This window comes from Rousettus aegyptiacus, unplaced genomic scaffold (genome assembly GCF_014176215.1).
Source record: "Rousettus aegyptiacus isolate mRouAeg1 unplaced genomic scaffold, mRouAeg1.p scaffold_m13_p_16, whole genome shotgun sequence".
In the NCBI taxonomy this organism is placed as follows: Eukaryota; Metazoa; Chordata; class Mammalia; order Chiroptera; family Pteropodidae; genus Rousettus; species Rousettus aegyptiacus.
The window spans coordinates 34,859,753-34,879,083 of record NW_023416291.1 but is presented as its reverse complement, the minus strand read 5'-3'; the positions used below and the strand labels follow the sequence as shown (position 1 = coordinate 34,879,083).

Sequence of the window (19,331 nt, the reverse complement as noted above, 5' to 3'; positions counted from 1 at the left end):
CAAAATATATCAAGAACTATAATAAAACCACTTATTTTTGATCCAGCATTTCCATATCTGAGATTTTTTTCTAATAATGTAAGCAGAAGAACAACAAATATGTGTTTGCCCATTTATTTCTTCAGTAATGGATTGGAAGTAACATAAAGAAAACATCAGAGAGGCACACGAAAATTAGCATATGAAGATATTCATCTCAATTTTATTTCAAATGGTGAACAGTTGGAAACACCTAAATACCCAGCTGGGAAGAACTGGATAAATAATTATGCAGCCTACTGTTGAACTATATGCCTGAAACTTACTGGATTTTGTTAGCCAATGTCACCATGAAAAAATAAATAAGTAAATAAATTTAAAAAATTATTCAGCCATGGAAGAGAGAGGGGGAGGAGTCATGCTTTAAAGGAATATTTAACAAGGCATTTTCTGGGGCTTTAAGAAATATCTGTTTAATACAATCTTATTGTAAAAGGCTCAAATGACAGAAAAGTAAAAATACAAAAATTCCCCTGAAACTCTCGCCCTGCCAATTCTTCTCAAGAGGGAGACGCTGTTGACTGTTTGGAATGGACTTCCAGGGCGCCTTCTGCGTGTGCGTACTTGTGTGTCACACATGTTCTATAGCGTAACTGCAACCACACTGTACGCAGTGTTCCCTGGCTTCCTTTCTCATGGAGCAATGTACCTAGGGACTTTTCCATGTCAGGAAATGCAGGTCTGTCTCAAGGTTTTAAATGACTGCAGTGTTCCCACAGCATGCAGTGCCCTAATTTGTCTTACTATGCCCCTATTGTCAGTCATGGAGACTGTTTTTCATGTTTCAGTTTTACAAGAAATGGCATCATTGCAAGCTAGGCTGCGATGAGCATGCATCTTTAGGCACCTATATTAACAGGATCAATTGTTGGATGTGGAAAGGTCAGGTCAAAGGTAATGTGCTTTAAATATTTTGTTCAACCACAGTCAAATTCCCTTCTAAATTTTAAAAAATAATTTATACTTCTCTCGCCCAATAGTTCGGCAATGTTTATTATCGTTCGTTCAATTCTGTTAAAATTTCACGTTCTCAATATTTTTAATGTTTGCCAAATTAATAAATGAAAACTATAGACTTGGGGATAGGAAGTTAAAAGAGAAAAAAAGAAGAGAAAAAAATTTAAAAAGAAAGAAAACTAAAGTTTGATTATGAGGAAGGTTAAGCACATGGTTGCTATTTATTTTTTGCTGTTTTTAGCTCTATTTTATATATTCTTTATATTTTCTACTGTTTACGTGGTACGAGCATCAACCTGGACTACATAAAGAGGCAAAATGATGTAAGGGTTAGGCGTATGGGTCCTGGAGCCAAGCAGTTTTACTTGAAGTTCTGATGCTTACTGGCTGTGTGACCTTGGCAAGTTATTTAACCTTTCTGTGTCTGTTTCTCATCTGTAAAATGAAGATAGTAATAGTATGTATCTCATAGCGTTGAGGATTAAATTACTTTGTACATATAAAGCACCTAGAGCCTGGTATGCAGTAAGCATTTGATAAACATGAGAAATTTATCAACTTTTTGCCTATAATTTATGTTGCAAATATTTCTTTCCAGGCTGTTGCTTTGTTGATCTTTTGTTTTTGTCATGTCATCAGATCTGTTCATCTTTCCTTTAGTGGCTTTGAGTATCAAGAAAAAGGAAACCAGGCATTTAAAGTGAACACAGAGTAAGAAACTGAGAAAAGAGAAGAAAATATGAAGTGTTTGTATCTGGGCAGCGAAATTTGGACGACTTGTTTTCCTTTTTTATACTCTGTGTTTTCCAAATGTCCTAACGAATTTATTTCATGAATATAGATTTCCAAATGAACACATATTACCTTTATTTTTATGCTTTGTTTTTAAATTTTAAGCACACCGGTTATTATTTAATAATAAGAAAAAGCACTACCCACACCCTAATAAATGTTGTTTATCATAAAGCACAAAAAAAGCAAGGAGTTAGCCAACTGCTAAGGGCTTAATCCTCAAGAGCCATGGAGGGGAGCTCTACCCCTGAGCGCCCTACTCCTGGGGCCAGACCCCAAACATCACAGCAGGATCGCCCTCTTGTGGCAGAGACACAAGAAGCTGATCTAGGAAGGTGTGTGTGCGCGTGTATACACATATGTCTCCTCCTGTAAGGATCTCTGTTTCATATTACTTAAATCACAAAGCAACCCTTTTAGCTTGGGACTAAAATTATGTAAAAGACACAGGTGAGAAATCTGACCAGCTGACGAGGGCAGAATGCCCTAGCTCTGAGAAAAGTCCAGGTCCCTGTTTTTAATCAAAGGACACTCTGCTCCCAAAGGTCCCCTGCCTGTCTGTGCATTTAATTCATATACCATATAATTCACTCATTGAAAGTATGCAAGTCAGTGAGCTTTAGTATTTTCGCAGAGTTGTGCAACCATCACCACTATCAGTTTGAGAACATTTCCATCACAGGAAGTGGAGAAAAAGAAATTTTTGTGCACTCTTGGTGGGATTGAAAATTGGTGCATGGGAAACAGTATGGAGGTTCCTCAAAAAGTTAAACATAAAACTACCATACGATGCAGCTATCCCGCTTCTGGGTATATACCCAAAGGAAATGAAATCTTTATCTCAAAGAGAGATCTGCGCTCCCATGTTCATTGCAGTGTTATTCACAATACAATCATGGAAACAATCTAAATAGCCACTGATCAATGAACGGATAAAGAAGCTGTGGTATCTATATACAATGGAATACGATTCCGCCTTTAAAAAGAATACTGTCATTTGCAATAACATGGATCGACCTAACGTTATACTACGTGAAATAAGCCAAAGAAAGACAAGTACTGTATGGTATCACTTATACATGTAATCTAAAAGAAAAAAAAAAGAATCTTGGGAAACAGAATAGAAAAGTGGTTGCCAGGAGCTGAGAGTGAAGGAAATAGGGAAATAATAGGGTACAAACTGGTAAAAGTGTACGAACTTTCAGTTATAAGATGAATAAGGTCTGACGATCTGATGTAAAATGTGATGACTAGAGTTGATAATGCTCTATTGTGTAATTAAAATTTACTGAGAGCAGAACTTAAATCTATTCACCAAAAAAAAAAAAAAAAGTACATATGAGGTGATGGATGTAATGATTAACTTGATGAGGGGAGATCCTATTATAATATCTATATATACCAAATCATCACATTGAGTACTTTAAATATTATATCATTTTGTGAATTATACCTCAATAAAGCTGGGGAAGAAAAAGAACATTTCCATCACCCCCCCAAAAAAATCCTGTTCTCATTAGTGATCCCTCCACATTCCCCCTTCCTCCACTCACTGACTACTACTTATCTACTGCCTACCTCTAGGGATTTACCTATTATAGATATTTCATACAAATGAAATCATACAATATGTGGCTTTCATTTTTGGCTTCTTTTATTTAGTAGAATGTTTTCTCACTTCATCAACATTGTGGCATATATCAGGACTTCATTCCTTCTTATGGCTAAATAGTATTCCATGGTATATATACTCCACAATTTGTCTGTTCATCAGTCGATGGGCATTTGATTGGCTGTTATGAATAATGCTGCTATGAACTTCCATGTACAAGATTTTGATGGACATGTGTTCTCATTTCTCTTGCGTAGATATTTAGAAGTGTTTTGATGGGTTGCATGGTAACACTACGTTTTAGAGGCCTTTTAACCCAGCTTCCCAGATCCTGGGGTCCGCCCTGGTTGGTGCTTCCCTGTCTGACCTCTACATGGCTGTTTCCAGAGACCAGGCAAGACCAAACGAACCCTTTTCTGAGCCTGACCCCATCAGTCTCCTCTGATTCCACTCCACCTGGCTAGCTCCTGTGAGCTACAGGGCAGGTCCCCTGACCTGGAACCCAGACCTTCACTGGAACCCCAAGATTTCTTGTCATTAGCTGAGGCTCAACTCTGGAACCAGAGAGAAGCTCTAGTAAAAACCTAACTAACTCTGTTAGTTGTGAATGTTAACCAAATACTTACTATGCTCTCTCCAGAGCACATGGGTAGAGTATGTCCCTTCATAGTTGAGGAAGGCCATGTGACTCGTTCTGTCCAATGAGCAGTGAGCTAAAATGCTATGTCATTTCTGGGCCAGAGTATTTAATTGCTGGTGGGAGGGCTCCCAGAGATTTCTTTCCTCTGCAACAGTGACCTGAAACATTCTAGATAGTGGCTGCTTCATCACCTGAGTCGTGGAGTGAGGCACATGGGAAAAAAATCTTCAGACTATCTGCGATAGATATGTCCTGAGGGCAGTAAATTAATTTTTATTGTTTTAAGCCCCCACAACTTTGAGGTCATTTATTACAGCAGCAGACTCTAACTTACCCTGACCAAGCCATCTACATCACGCACCTGGGTCCAGCCAAGGGCTCTATATTAGTTTGCTAGGGCTGCTATAACAAGGGATCATAGAGTGGGCTGCTTAAACAACGGAAATATATTATCTCACAATTCTGGAGGTTGAAGTTCAAGATGAAGGAGTTAACAGGATTGGTTCCTTCTGAGGCTGTGAGGGACACTCTGTCCCATGACTTTCTCCTAGCTTCTGGCTACTTCAGGCATTCCTTAGTTTTATAACTGACTTCAACATATAAATTGGAGGGGTACAGTTCAGGCCATAACAGTCTCCAATCCAACTCCAAGGTGCTAGGGGTCCCATCCTGCCCAGGATGAGTGAGAGAAGGTAGGAGAGGTTCATGCCAGTCTAAGTAGGTGAGACTTGGGACATTTGAGGAGTAGGCTCTATTGATCATGGGGGGTATGTGTGTGGGGGGGCTCCTTCTAGGTCCGTGGAAGACTCCTTTCCTGAGGATTAAGTGCTGCTCCTGGGACTACCTAGCAGAAACCTCAATGAACCCACTTCCTGGGGAAATGGCATAGGGTGGCAAGTAGACTTATGAATGTGAATCCTGGCTCCACCTCTTAACAACTGTGTAACTTAACCATGTCTCTGAGCCTTCTTTTCTATAAAATGGGATAATAATGTGTTCTCTGTAAAGCTACTATGAGAAATCAAAGAGAATATGCTTGCATGCACAAGACCCGATATATGGCAATCTCACCATACATCATTTATTTTTGTTATTGGTGCTGGTGGTGTTCATATGTGTTTGAAGAAGAGAAAATATATGATTTCAGGGTGGAATTTCAAGACCCCTAGAGAATGGGGGCCATCTCAGGCATCTTTTTATCTGAGAGTTTGATCTCATTCAACAAACATTTATTGAGCACCTGCTGGGAGCCAGGAGCTCTTCTATGCAAGCTTTCTCCAGTGAGTATGTTTCATGGAGCGATGATAAACAAGTAAGACAGCTGTGGATAGTGTAAATGATTTAAAGGCAAGGAAAGGGAGTAGGTGGGGAAGGAGAAGCTTCTTTAGACAGTAGCTTCAGATAATCTGAAGAGGTGATATTTGAAAACAGACTTAGCTACTCAGAGCAAAGGACTTTGAGGCAAGAATCTATGAAGTGTTCAAGGACAAGAAAGAATGCTGCTGGGATCCGATGAGTGAGGGTAAAGTGAAAGGCAATTAGGATGAAGATGTTGACAGGGGGCAGACTTGGGCTAAATATTCAACTTAATACACCCTTCAAAATTTGAAGGGGCAGGAATATTGGGGGCTTGGACAGGAAGGCTTCATTAGCACCTCAAACAGCATTCTCGCTGTCCGTGGTGCTGACTCCCTGAGACCAGATTCCCCAGAAGGGCGAAGCCATCAATTTAACATTCTGGCATCCAGAACTGTGAGAGAATTAGTGTGTGTTGTTTTGGGCCACCCAGATGTAGTCATTAGTTACAGAAGCAGTAACTTATACAGGAGCCAAAGCTCAGAAAAGCCAGGTCTCTTGTGACATCTAGGAATTAGAAGAAATGGGGATTCAAACCAGGAGGTCTGAGCTCAGGCCTGTGCTTCTGCACCGCCCACCATGCTGGAGATATTCTCTCTGGGGTTCTGGGCTGAATTATGCACCTCTCCCGCCCCCCCCCCCAAATTCATATTTTGAAGTACTAACCCCCAGGATCTCAGAATATGAGTGTATTTGGAAATAAGAGTGTTTAAAGAGGTAATTAAGTTAAAATGAGCCTGTTAGGATGGGCCTTAATCCAATATGACTAGTATCCTTATAAGAAAAGATTATAGAAAAGATGCACAGAGTAGAGACTGTGTGAGGATGCAGGGAGAAGATGACTGTCTACAAGCCAAGAAGGAACCAATCCGAAAGATACCTTGATCTCAAGACTTTCAGCCTCCAGAACTGTGAAATAAAGTTTCTGTTGTTTAAGTCCTCAGCCTATGGTACCTTGTGATGGCAGCCCCAGCAAACCAACACACCTGGGGACTCTAGGAAGCTCCAGCCCCTCTTCAGCTTAACCTGAGAGCCCTCCCTTGAAGAGTAGTAGTACCACAAAACCACAGAGTCACCAGAACTAAGAAATCTGACTCACCCCAGCAGGTTTAAATTGCCAGGCTATTTCTGGGCCAGGAGGGGAGCTCAGAGGGACAGGCAGAGTCAACACCAGCACAGTAGAACCATGGCCATTCTTACCTGTCACATCCTCTTTGGACTTCATCTATCCTCACAGCATCGGTCTCCACCATTGTCTTGATGTCTCCAGACTTGTTCCTGGCACAAATCTCTAAGGTCCTATCCCTAAATGTCCAGAGCCCCTGCCATTTCTTCACCTGGCCTCGCCACCTCCTCAGTTAATCCTGAACAGAGCCCAGCATCTTCCCCTACTCATGCTCTTTTCCCTTCACCCCATCTCGGTAAAGATATTCTCCCCAAGTTCCTCTCAACCTCCTTGGTGCCCCGGCTCCACGATCCCCACCGCCCACCTGTCTCTATGTTCTGCCAAATTAAATGTTTCTTAGATGTTTAATTTGCCCTGCTACCCTAGTTTAGGCCTCATCATCTCTTCCTGATCTCTGGTCTCTGGCCTCTAGCCTCCATCCAGTCCCCTTCATCCAATCCTCTCCATCCAATCCCCTTCCAGTAATAGAGTCCAGTCACAGAAACACCTGATGGGGCAGAAACTGTTTGCATCCCCATTCACAGCTGAGGCACAGAGAGTTTTGGTCACAAACCCAGTGCCACTGGTAAGAGGCCAGGCTGGAGTTTCACACCAGAGAGTTTGCCTCCACAGTCTGTGCTCTTAACCAACATGCCAGGACAGTGACAGCCCTGGGGGACAGGTCTCAGCACACAGGAGGGACTGGCTCATTCTGTGTGACCTCAGCTGCGCACACAGTAGGGGCAATGTCTCAGAGTAAAGTTCTTGAATCCCATGCCTGTGTGTACGTGTGTGTGCATGTGCGTGGGGTGTCTTTTGGGAACCAGACTCAGCAGTGCACACAGTAGGAACATACAGAAAAGAGTACCTGCACACAGTAGGACCATCCCCAGGGCAGAGGCTGTGGGATACTTGTATGGAAAATGAGAGGTGCTAGCACTGAGTGGAACTACAGATGAATTTCGGGACAGCACCCACAGTGTGGAGAAGTCACTGTGACAAGCTCCACCCATCCTAAGCATGGAAGGTAAGGCAAGGTGTCCCCAAACCAAAGATGACGTGGGCCCACTTCTGAAAGGGCAAGGTTTATTAAGAATGACTTCAAGAGTTATCAGTGCAGTGCTGCACCTCCCTTTGGGAGCACAGCAGTCCAGTGTGTGGAGCCTGGGGGTCCAGGGGGACCCAGGGGGTCACAGGCATAGCAGCAGGCAGAGAGGGAGTGAGCCACCCCCTACAGGGCCCATCCCCAGCCCAGCCCCAGGCAGGACTCCTCTACAGGTCCTCAGGTGTCCACAGCTGAGCTGAGAGGGTCCTGTGGAAGACAGCGCCGGTGCCTGAGAATCGACTTCTCCTCCTCCTGTAGGGATAGGAGTCTCACGCATGCATGCCAGGATACTGATACACATCACTTGGCATGTGCCCCGGTGTCACCCCACCTCGTGCGGGCCCTGGGCCACCTGCCCTCACCATCTCGGAGGCGGTGCTGGGGCTGGCGCCCTCGGGAGAGCCACCTTCGTCCCGAGAGCAGTCAGGTCCTGCGTCCTCCTCATATTCTGTCAGGCAATCTGACTCCTCCCCTGGAATTCAGGAAGCAGTGCACAAGTAAGGGGACATGGGCTGGTCTGACATCTCCGTGCATTCCAGAGACTCCAGGCCCAGCCCCGCCCTTCTGGGGGTGCCCTCAGCCCCTTACCATCAGCACAGCCATCGGAAACATAGCTGGTGGGGGGCTCGATCCGGGACACGATCTCTGCCAAGTCGGTGAACCCGGAGCTGGGGAAGGCCAGCACCTGTGAGGTGGCATGGGTGAGGATCTGGGTGTCTTAGGGGTTCAGAGATCCAGGGGAAAACTCTCTGTGGTCAGAGGGGCTCAGCAAAACCCAGGGAGGTCTGGGGTCATCTGAGGTTTGGGGGTGACCTGGGGGGACGGGGTGAGTCTTAGGCTTACGTCTGCGCGGCGGCTCTCGATAAGGTCAGCAGATCGCCGGTCCGTGAGCATCTTTTCAATGACATCGCCCCGGCTCCAGCCCCCAAACAAGGCCTTCCCGTACTGGTAGCCCACATCCTGCAGAAAGCAAGGGGCTGGGGCCATCCATGCCAGCTGTTCTCCTCCACCTCGTGCCCCTCTGCTTACTCTCACTTTGCTTGCCCTTTCCCTGGCCCCTCAAAAGCCTCACACTCTAAGGGAGCTGGCATTTGAGACTAACCCTGTTTCAACTGCTTCCATGTCCTCCATCCTCTGTCCCTGCCAGACATTACTAATCAGTCATTCTATGTTCTTTCCTACTCCACCCCATGCAGTGTGCCAGGTACCAAATGACACAAGGTGGTGATGTGCAAGCTTATTTCGAGTTGTCCAAATACGCAGTATGTCAGTATATCTGTGGGTGTTGCCACCTCCTGTGCGCATAAAAGGCATCACTAATCCATTGGGGCACAGAGAGTGGAGGCCTGGGAAGGAGATCGAACATTTCTACTCAGGGCTCTGGGCAACGGCTAGCAATCGATTTCAGTTTGCATGGGCTACAGCATATTTTTCGGGATTGGTGGCGCATGACACGTTCACTGCTCCATTCCTCTCCCAGACTATGGCAGATATTACGAATTGATCGCCGTTCTCATTCCCACCAACTGTAGAAACTGCCTCAAATCTCTACACAGTGCTTTAGGCAGTGCGGCTGACACACGAGAAACTTAGTTCATATATAACACATGGGCAGCCACACATCCCCCTGCCACACCCACTACAGACATCACTAATCATTTCTGGTCTATTCCCCACAGATCCCATTTGGGAATGGGATCCCTAGAACCCCTCCCCTCGTGTTGCTTGGGGCTTTCAGTAGTAAAGCTCTGCCAGCCCTCCACACTGGCACCAGGCCACTCACACCCACTCACGTAGATCTGATCGAACTTCCCGAAGTCCATGGTCTTGAAGCAGTCAATAGGGGGGCGCAGGTACTCGCAGTAGGAGCTGGACTTGACGACCTCCAGCTGCCGTACACAGGACACGTAGGCCAGGCGAGACTGGATCTCGGCCATGTCTGGAACCTTGATCTTATCCGCCCAGGGGTTTAGCCTTTTCCACAGCAGCCACCAGCCAGACAAGCTGTCCCCATAGGTGCTGAGGTCCGTCTCATCCTGGCTCCCCACGTCGATGGCAATGACTGTCTTGGCACCCATGCTGCGGGCAATGTCCGCTGTGGGGCCAAGGGGGGTCAGTTGGAGGCTCCTCACGAGAGCCCGGAGCAGGGAACTTCAACTCAGTCCCACAAACACCATCATGCAAATGGTAACACAAAAGAACCCGTGCAAACAACATGCTGGCATGCAAACAACATGCTGGCACGCAAATGGCATGGAAATCGATGCCGACAATTTTGAAGACGTGGGGTCAGATGCTGGAGCTTTTAGGTGGGGAACTATGACCAGAGGGATGGAGGACATGGAGGCAAACAGATGAAGTTGCTGAGAAAAAGACACGAGAACAGAAATGGAGAAAGAGATGCAAGGAAACAAACAGTCATAAGGACACCGGCAGGCAGAGATGAAGGAATCAGAGAGACACAGGGAGACAGAAAGAGATACAGGATGGCTGAAGGGTGAGAAAACAAAAGTGGAAGTAAAGATAGCAGGAGACAGAGCCCCAAGGAGAGAAATGCAACCGAGCAGAAACGGCGAGAGGTTGGTGGCGGGACAAAGAGATATCAGGATTGGAGATATGAAAGGAGAGAGAATCCAAGAGGAAAGAGGGACTTTGGGGCTGTGATATGGGACAGAGAACCAAGAGCAGGGACAAGGAGAGTCAGGACAGTTTGAAAGAGTGAGTGAATGGGGGTGACGGCCCGGCAGGCAGGGTGGTACGGCAGTGGGTCCAAATGGCCCACTGAAGGCCTCCGCCTGGGTCTGGGGGAGCCTAGGGGGACATGTGTCCCTCACAAGCTGGTCTGCATGTCTGGGTACACGTGCCCATGTCCATGTCTGTGTGCATCCACATGTGCCCCTGTCATCTGTGTGCATCTCCTGTCCATGTGTATTTGTGAAGATACACAACCCTGGGCCTGTCTGTATTGATTTCAGTCCTCGTGTGCCAAAATTAACGTCTGTATGTTTATTGTACGTGCCAAGTGTGCCTGTCCACTTATGGGTCTGTACACACATACATGTGTGTACTTGTATTAGTGCATGTATGTGGATAGAGCACCCATATAAGGGCTGGCAAACTTTTTGAAAAGGGTGAGAGAGCAAATAATTTTGGCTTTGCGGGCCACACGGTCTCTGTCACAACTACTCAACTCTGCTATTATGGCGCAAAAGGAGCCACAGATGACAAGTAAATGACTCAGTGTGGCTGTATCAATAAAACTTTATTTACACAATCAGGGTGGGAGCCAGATTTTGGCCTGCAGGGCTTAGTTTGCCGACGCTTGGCCTATGAGACTGCAAGTGTATTGTGCAGCTAGCACACATCTACTTGTGTATACGTGCTTCCGGGTGCATAAAATTTTAAAGTTGCAAACCCACCCAACCTCTCACCGAAACACGTCAGCAAGTGTGTGTGAAAGCTTCACTAAGTTCCATAGGTGCCCCACCTATCTTCACGTGTACACTTGTGTATATTTTAGGAAACGAGTGTGGATAAACTGGTGTGTGAGGACTTATGGCCTATTTCATCAACAAGTGTTTGTTCCCGTGCATCTGATCATGTGCAAACGTGTACTGTACCTACCCCACGAGCATCTGCCTGAACATGTGTGTGTGCACATGTGGCTGCTGTGCACACATACCGATCAACGTCTTGTTCCATGCCCAGGCTCCTTGCTGTGTATGTGCGTGTCTGTGTGTGTCCGTCTACGTCTTAGCACGTGGCCAGACTTTTCAACTGTACACATTCCTATCTTCAGGCACACGCACACATCTGCTTGTGCACAACTGTGCAGGTGCATTCACGCCCCTGCACAGGTCTGCTTGCTCACGTGTCCTCCCATGTGCCTGTGCGCCCACACATGAGCCCACTGGCTCATGTTTGCCTATGTGCACGCGTGTGAGCGAGCGGGCAGCCACTTGCCTGGCAGGTTGTTGATGTAGCCGCCATCCATGAGGAGGTGCCCATCCTTCGGGTCGCACAGCGGGGGCAGGTAGCCTGAGAGCGTCATGCTGGCACGCACATATCGCCACAGGGAGCCTGCCCAGCGGGACACACAGACACAGACACGCACAGACACTCTCAGACACGCTCAGAGGCCCGGCCAGCCTGGTGGGCTTGCTGACCTGGCACGTTGTTGACGTAGCACCCGTCCACCAGCAGGTGCCCGTCCTTAGGGTCGCAGAGCGGGGGCAGGTAGGGGCAGTAGGAGGCGCTGGCCCGGACGTAGCGCCACACGCAGCCTGCAGGGACGGCGTGAGGGGGGTGAGGCGCCTGACTAGTCTCCCAGCCCCCACCCCTGAGGACAGACATACCTGGGACCTCTGGGGCGTTAGTGGGTGACAGTTAGTGCTCGGCAATCAGTTCAGGGTGGACGGTCACTCATGTTAACAGTGTCCCAGACGCTTGGCTGCCCTCCCTGCACCCCCTCCCCACACGGCCACAGTGGTTGTGTGGGGCCAGCCGGGGCACCCACCATCTTTGTGGACACGCATGGCCGAGGCAGTGATGTCCGTGGTCACATTGAAGTATGGCAGCCACAGGTCCTATGGGGACATGTACCAAGGTGGGGAAGGAGTGGGGATGCCTGTGGGGAGGAGTGAGGGCTAGTGGGTGGTGGTGGGGAGGGCACACCTCAATCTGCTTGTCCTGGAAGACTCGGTGGATGTTGCGGTTGAAGGCCGACCCCGTGAACATGGATGTGACGGGGTACGTGAGGTCCAACACAGGCTCCAGCACAGAAGTCATGCTCTAGGGGTAAGGGAGCTGGCTGGGGTCAAAAGGAGTCACTTAGGGTCACTAACAAAGTAGTCACTAAGGATGCTGATTGCATAAGTGTTAAGTTGGGGATTAGGGTCACTAGCCAGGAGGTCTCATCTACAGTCCTGGAGATAGCTCTATAAAGCTTCACTTATCAAATCAGAAAAAGGTCAGAAGCCCAGAAGCCCCTGCGAGATCAAGTTCCAAGGTGCTCCTGGGATGGAGGGACCGCCGACACACACCTTGGCCCACTCCCGGGCCCGTTGCTTAGTGCGGCTGGCGCTTCGCTCCTCGGCATAGAGGGCCCCTATGAAGGAGCCAATGGATGTGCCACCCACCAAGTCGACAGGAACCCCAGCCTCCTCTAATGCCTTTAGCACCCCAATGTGTGAGCAGCCCCTGCAACAGGAAGGAAATTTAGTGACTAACTGGGAATCCCCTAGGCCCTAACCCCCAGAAAAGTCCCTTCTCCCATCTCCCCAACTGGCCAAAAATGAGGTGCCAGCCCCGCCCTTATGGGAATCTCACCAGCGGAGCAAGCTCCACCTCTCAAATACCCTGGTTACGCCCCTGCTGGCGCTAGCCCCACACCATCACCTTGCTCCGCCCCCACCCAGCACGAGGGCGATGGTGTTGCCAGTGAGCACCCTCGCCAGCCTGGAGAAATCGCTGTGCCGGTCTGCGCGCCTGGAGAAAACCTTCTCGTACAGCTCATGCTGGGATGGCGAGAGAGAAACGGCCCATGAGGATGGGGTTGCAGGAGGTAGCACCTGGACCTCCATGGCTCCATCCCCACACGTGGTCACACTATGTCCCTCCAGGAGCCCCACCCCTCAGGTAGCCATGCCATAGAAAGATCTGACGAGGGGCCTTTTCTTTGGATCCTGCCCTCACCAGTTTGGCAGGGCTTCGGCGCGAGAAGAGGCGGCGGGGACAGCGCAGGTGCAGGTGCCCAGAACACCAGCTGCGCATGTTGAGCCACTCCACCGTACGTGTAGGGCCAGGGCCCTCCTCACGATGCAGCAGGACCAGCTGCTTGAGGGCACGCACCGCTGTGTTCTCCAACATCTGCTCCAACTGCAGGGGAGCAGAAAGTAGGCATCACCTATCACTAGTCAGTTCCTCCCCGCCCACTACACCTGGCCGAGCCTGGGTCTCTAAGGCATTGCCTAGCCCCATGGTGAGGGTTCACATGGCCTGGCACTGGCGCTGGAGGCCAGGGAACAGATCTAGGGGTGAGGTCGCCAGGCATGGTCTCCAGACCTGGCCAAGTGTGGGCTCCTGGTCACCCAGCCCCACGATGAGGATGCAGTCTGCCTGGCGCAGGCAACGCACAGTCCAGGGTGTTAGTGACGAGTCTGTCTGGTAGAGCACGATGCGGTGGGTATCCTCCTGCTGGGCCAGCCACCCTGACAGCCGGAACTCTTGGATGCTGGGGTTGAGGTGGGGGTGAGGGAGCGTCATCCTGGGGCTGGTCAGGAGTTGCACACCCCAAAACCATTATAGCCCGACTGCTGGGGGGAGGGGAACTCAGACACCCGGGCTCCCACAACACAGGCCCTCCAGAGGTAGATTCACCCATTGACTGGATGGGTGGGAACATGTTCCTTGGTTCATGGCCTAGAAATGGAACCAGATCTGAAAGAATCCTAGGCTCCAAGCTCATCCCTCGAGCCGCCCTACTCCCCTGCACCCCAACACACACCTGTCCAAGGCAGAGGCCCCCAGGCGTGCCCGGATGATTTCACTGTTGAGGAGGAGTGTGGGACCTGAGGGTAGGCGAGGAAATAGGATTGGAAACCCAGGTCAAACCCAGCTGGGGGCCTCTCCCAGGAAAGAATCCCCCTATCCCACTCCCATGGCCCTGTCCCACCCCACTTCACGTGGATCTGCTGGGCATCTTCACTCACTGGCCAATGCCGCATCCACACATGCCTTACCCCAGAGACCAGTGGCTGGCTCTCGCCCACACCCCTTCCCTGACTGACCGATGGCTTGCAAAGCATGTTGCAGCTCCAGCATGAAGGCCACCATGGGAACCTCGGCGCACACAGGAAGGACAGCCACTGTTGCCAGATTGCTAGCTGGGTTGGTGAGCTCCGAGGGAGGGGGGACACCTAGCCCCGAGCCTGCTGAGACCACAAGGGACACGATCTGCTGTGCAGCCCTGTGTCCAGAGAGGGAGACCTCCTCCTCCTTCTCAGAGATCCCAGCCCCTCGTCCCTCAGCTGAGGCCTAGAGGACAGCCATTGCGAAGGTCATGGCCTCAGTCCTTTTCCCACAGCCTCACACTGTCCCCTCTCTTGATAAGACCTGAGCATCCGACTTTCAATTTTGGCCCTAATGTCCTAAATGGCGTCAATTAAACAACTCTGCATCCATTCTGCTTCCCAGCTGTGCCTGTGTAAACCTATTGGTGTCCCGCCCCATTCTGGCTTGGGTGCCTCTGTACACTGAAGGGACTTAAACACAAAACTGGGCAGAAACGAATATATTTTTGCTTCCCAGCTTCTCAACTTCTCCACTAACACCCTAGACCCCCATTAACCTCCATCTCTTGCGTGAATCTGTCTCATTGCCTCCAGCTGCTTCCTCTAACAGTCTGAATAGGCTCAAATACCTTTCCTGGCCCCTTGCCCTGGCCTTGTTTCTCTCCATCGCTCACTTTCCTCTTCAAAGTGTTTTGAAACCACCAAACCCTGAACATAGAGCCTTGGCAGTTCTCTTCAATGTCCAGCACCACTTGGCTTATCAAGTGTCAGCTCCCCATCCTCTGAAAAGCCTCCCTCCTCTCCTCCACTAGCTACCCTCCATCAAGACAAGACCATCTTTTGTTTTCTTCACAGTACTTACCTGACTTCTTGCCAGCCAGGCTGTAAGGCCCCCCAGGGGTCATGTTTGCCTTGTGCACTCTCCTACCCTGTGCCCCACATAAATGCCTAGCAAATATGAGGTGCATGCTGGAAAACTCCTTTTCTGTAGAGCATCAAAAGAAAAGCTCTTGAGAGTCCAATATACTAATGTCCCTGACACTATAGATGCCCAAGCATCATGTCAAGGGTGGCCAGGGTAATGTAGGAAGGAAGCAAGAGAAATAAAAATGTTAGGCCACGATGAGAGACTGCAATATGCTGATCAAGGCCAAGCTAGTAGGACACTTGCAAAACAAAGGAAGATTTCTGCTGGGATTGCTAACAACCCATTCCCCACACCTGTGAAGGAGAAACAGGAACCAAGAGTCATTCCTTAGGCTAATGCCATGGGGAACCTATGCATTAAAGGCTGAGAATTGTCAGCAGGCCTTTCACTCTATATATTCTTAACTTTTCACACTACATACCCTTCCCCTTCCTCATTGTATGTCCATATCAAAGGAAATGGGAACTAAAGAAGGACATATAAACGGAATTCCCTGAATATTCAAGGCTCCTCTCAGTGCCTTTACTCTTTCTCACTGTCCTTGTCTCTATTTGTCACTTTACTCTATCTCTCACATTGTCCCTCTCACTCTCTGCCTGAGAAGAGACCACACTGTCTGTGCAGTATTATCTCTTTTCTAATAAACTTTCGTTTTGCTCCAACTTTGGTATATGTGCTGAATTTTCTACACCCTCTGCCAAAGGACCCTCTTCTTTTGTCGATCAGGGCTTGGTCTCCTCCCACGAACTTGGGGAAATTTAACCTGTCCAGCATCAGGGGTAGCCGGAAGGGAATGAATAGGACCTTTGTATACACGACACAAAACTGTTGGGAAAAAAATCTGTCCGGAAAAGACCCTGGGCATGGGGTGGTTCATGGCCATTATTCAGCATTGGCACCACTCGGGAGAGCAGGGCATCAGGGATGATGGGACAGAAGCCCTTGGGGAAAAGGGGGCTTGGGAGTTGCCAACGCAGGCCCTATTTCGGCATGCCTCCAATCCGACTCCATTTCCTGGTGCCGCCTAGCCTATGGAAACTACACCTCCCAGCATGCCCAAGACAGAAAAACCACCACACTTCCCAGCATGCGCTGGCAAAAGGAACCACACCTCTGCCGCATGCCGGTAACTTCGAAAACCATTCCCAATATCCCCTGGGCCCCAAACACCACTCCAAGAACTACATTTCCCAGCATACACTGGACACCATCCCTAAGCAAATACTGACGCCCAGAACAAAGCTCATCCCTAAAAACTTCAGCCCCCAACACTAGATTCCATAAACATGCTCTCCATTTCCCAGCATACCCAGGAACATAAACTCCATCATACAGCACGCCCAAATATTCAGATCCCACTTCCGGCTTTAAATCCCGCTCCCAGCTGGACTCCATTTCCCAGCATCCCCTAGGTTTAGGGCTCCCTCTCCCAGCTGTCCTAAGCATCAAACCACATTCCCAGCATTCCAGGAAGGCCGTCTGGCTCTCACCTGGGAAGGGTCCTTGAAGCTGCTGCAAATTCCCCAGAATCTTCTGGCTCAGCAAGTGGATGAGGCGGGTCACAACCTGTGGTGTTGGAGGTCAGCAATCCAGTGAGACCTGAGAGGCAGCTGTACGAGCCCCATCTTTCTCTTCCGTTACCTGTGTCCCGTCTTCAAGAGCCCCGCCTTCACTTTGAACCCACCCTAGGGTCCCACCTCCAAACGTTAGGTCCTGCCCTCTGGGGCATCGCCCCCATTAGAACTCAGCCCACAACCTATCGAGCCGCACCTGAGGGTATCGTCTTTTGATGTGGCCCAGAGTGCCCTCGGGGAGTTTGGCCAGCTCTGTGTCACGCACCGCGTGCACCGTGGTGGCCCGTGGCTGTCGTGTCAGTGCTTCCACCTGGAGGACCGCGTGCATGACCAAGGATGCTTGGGCCCAGAGGTCCGGATGGGAAAGGGGGAGCCAACCATTGGTGCACCAAGTAGGTGGTAGTGCTCAATCCCCCGAGAAGGGGGTAGAGAGAACCAAGCTTCGCTACCCACTAGGACTCCGGGGAGAGGGAGAGCACAGGGATCCACCCAGGCCAGGTTCCCTCTTCTGACTGAGAGATCTGGGGAGGGAGTCAGTTCAGAGGTTACGGGTCCGGGACGCGTTCGCCACCCCATCAGATTACCCAGGATGATGTGTACGTTGGGAACAGAAAGAAAAACTGGACTAGGAGAAGTCAGAGGTCAGTGGGTGGGGCCGCGCTCACCACCCCGATGAGATCTCCGCGGCCGTACTCGCCCACCAGCTCCTTCTTTCCGCTGCCGCGCTGGATGACGCTGCGCAGCCGCCCATTGAGCACGATGTAGGTGCAGTCTGAGCGGTCACCCTGCCTGGGGTGGGGGATGAGTCACGCAGGGTCAGGCCAGGACCTAGGCAGGCCTAAGCAGCGAGGCGGGGGTGGGAGCTGCACCTGTACAGCGCGCGTCCGGCCTCCACGGCTGTCCAGTCAATTGCAAAGTCCATCTGGCGCACGAATGGTGACATCCTCGCAGCCACCGTGTGCGCGGCACTCAACACCACACTGGGTTGTGCACGCATGATCCTATAGACAAAGGGCAGGGGCGTATGGGCCGTGGCACCCTGGAACTGCCCTTAGGGACTGGGCAGGGCAGGTGATAGCGTGGAGGTGGGATGGAAAGGCTCAAAGCTGACCTGTTAAGGTGTAAGCCTTCGAAGGATGGCCTCTCCCATGCCAGAATGGGAGCTGGGTCAGGGCCCTTGAAATGCCACTCCCACCCCAACATCGGGCCCAGTCATACTCATAGAAGTCGGACTTGGAGATCCGCAGGAAGGTACAGTCCCGCTGGGCTCGCAGCGTGAAGATGAGTGGCTCCCCAGTGAGCACGGCCAGCTGTCCCACCAGCTCCCCCGGCTGTGCCACGAACAGGCACACGTCCTCAGCCTTGTCAATCATACGCTGGTAGACATGCAGGCAGCCCCAGAGCACGAAGTGCAAGCTCACGTCCTGTGAGGGTGCAGGGGCCAGGAGATGGGCACAGGGGTAGGCTCCCACTCCCAACTCAGGTCAAGGCACTCCATAGGAAACATTGAAAGATGGAGTGAAGGCTTTGCAAAGCTTGGCTGAGTAACAAATATATCTCCATATTATTCAGTACTTAGGGCAGACAATGCTAATGATCACCAAACTATAAGACCAGATTAAAGCCCAGGAATTCTTTCCATAGGCCAGCAAGAGGCTGCAAGGACTGGCTACATAGGAGCACGGCAGAGCTCAAATGCTCTTTGCTCATGCTAGGCAACTGGATAGCCACATGGAAGAATAAAGTCGGACCCTCACCTGACACCATATCAAAGTGGATCAAAGATATGAATGTAAGATCTAAAATTATAAAACTATTCAAAGAAAATATAGGGGTCCATCTTCATCAGCTTGAATTTGGCAATAGATTCTTGGATATGACACCAAAAACACAAGTAACAAAATAAAAATTGGTAAATTGGACTTAATCAAAATCAAAAACTTTTGAGCTTCAAAGGATACAAGTGAAAACCCACAATATAGGAGAAAATACTTGCAAATCATATTTGCTAAGGGTCTTGAATCCAGAATTTATACAGAAAATCTTACAATTCAATAATAAAAAAAGGCAAATAACCCAATTTAAAAATGGGCAAAGGATCCAAATAGACTTCTCCCAAGAAGACATACAAATGAGCTTAATAAGTACATGAAGATGCTCAAAATCACGTACATGAAATGCAAATCAAAACCATAATGAGATACCATTTCATACTCATTAGGAGGGCTGGGATCAAAAGCTGTTAGGATGTAGAGAAATCGGAACCCTCAAAACACTGCTGATGGGGATGTAAAATGGTGTAGCTGCTTTGGAAAACGGTATTCAAAGAGTTAAAAGTAGAGTTGCCACATGACACAGGAATTCAACTCCTA

At 49.4% G+C, this 19,331-nt stretch overlaps 1 protein-coding gene across 12 annotated transcripts in view; it reads right to left on the bottom strand.

Moving 5' to 3' along the window:
• Positions 1 to 7,626: 7,626 nt before the first annotated feature.
• The window catches only part of PNPLA6 (patatin like phospholipase domain containing 6), a 21,461-nt gene continuing 9,756 nt past the window's right edge, over positions 7,627 to 19,331 (bottom strand). For 2 of the 12 annotated variants that reach the window (XM_036233736.1, XM_036233734.1), the window contains 20 exons: positions 18,178 to 18,383; positions 17,829 to 17,960; positions 17,625 to 17,748; positions 17,156 to 17,269; positions 16,876 to 16,951; positions 15,320 to 15,442; positions 14,455 to 14,598; positions 14,172 to 14,235; positions 13,730 to 13,898; positions 13,361 to 13,543; positions 13,064 to 13,182; positions 12,709 to 12,865; positions 12,341 to 12,457; positions 12,183 to 12,252; positions 11,630 to 11,746; positions 9,460 to 9,761; positions 8,510 to 8,626; positions 8,255 to 8,351; positions 8,029 to 8,138; positions 7,627 to 7,918 (listed from right to left, as the gene is read on the bottom strand). In XM_036233736.1, coding sequence (XP_036089629.1) covers positions 7,844 to 7,918; positions 8,029 to 8,138; positions 8,255 to 8,351; positions 8,510 to 8,626; positions 9,460 to 9,761; positions 11,630 to 11,746; positions 12,183 to 12,252; positions 12,341 to 12,457; positions 12,709 to 12,865; positions 13,064 to 13,182; positions 13,361 to 13,543; positions 13,730 to 13,898; positions 14,172 to 14,235; positions 14,455 to 14,598; positions 15,320 to 15,442; positions 16,876 to 16,951; positions 17,156 to 17,269; positions 17,625 to 17,748; positions 17,829 to 17,960; positions 18,178 to 18,383 — 2,616 coding nt within the window. In that variant the 3' untranslated portion in view covers positions 7,627 to 7,843. The other 10 variants (XM_036233735.1, XM_036233737.1, XM_016163106.2 and 7 more) reach the window with 10 other exon arrangements.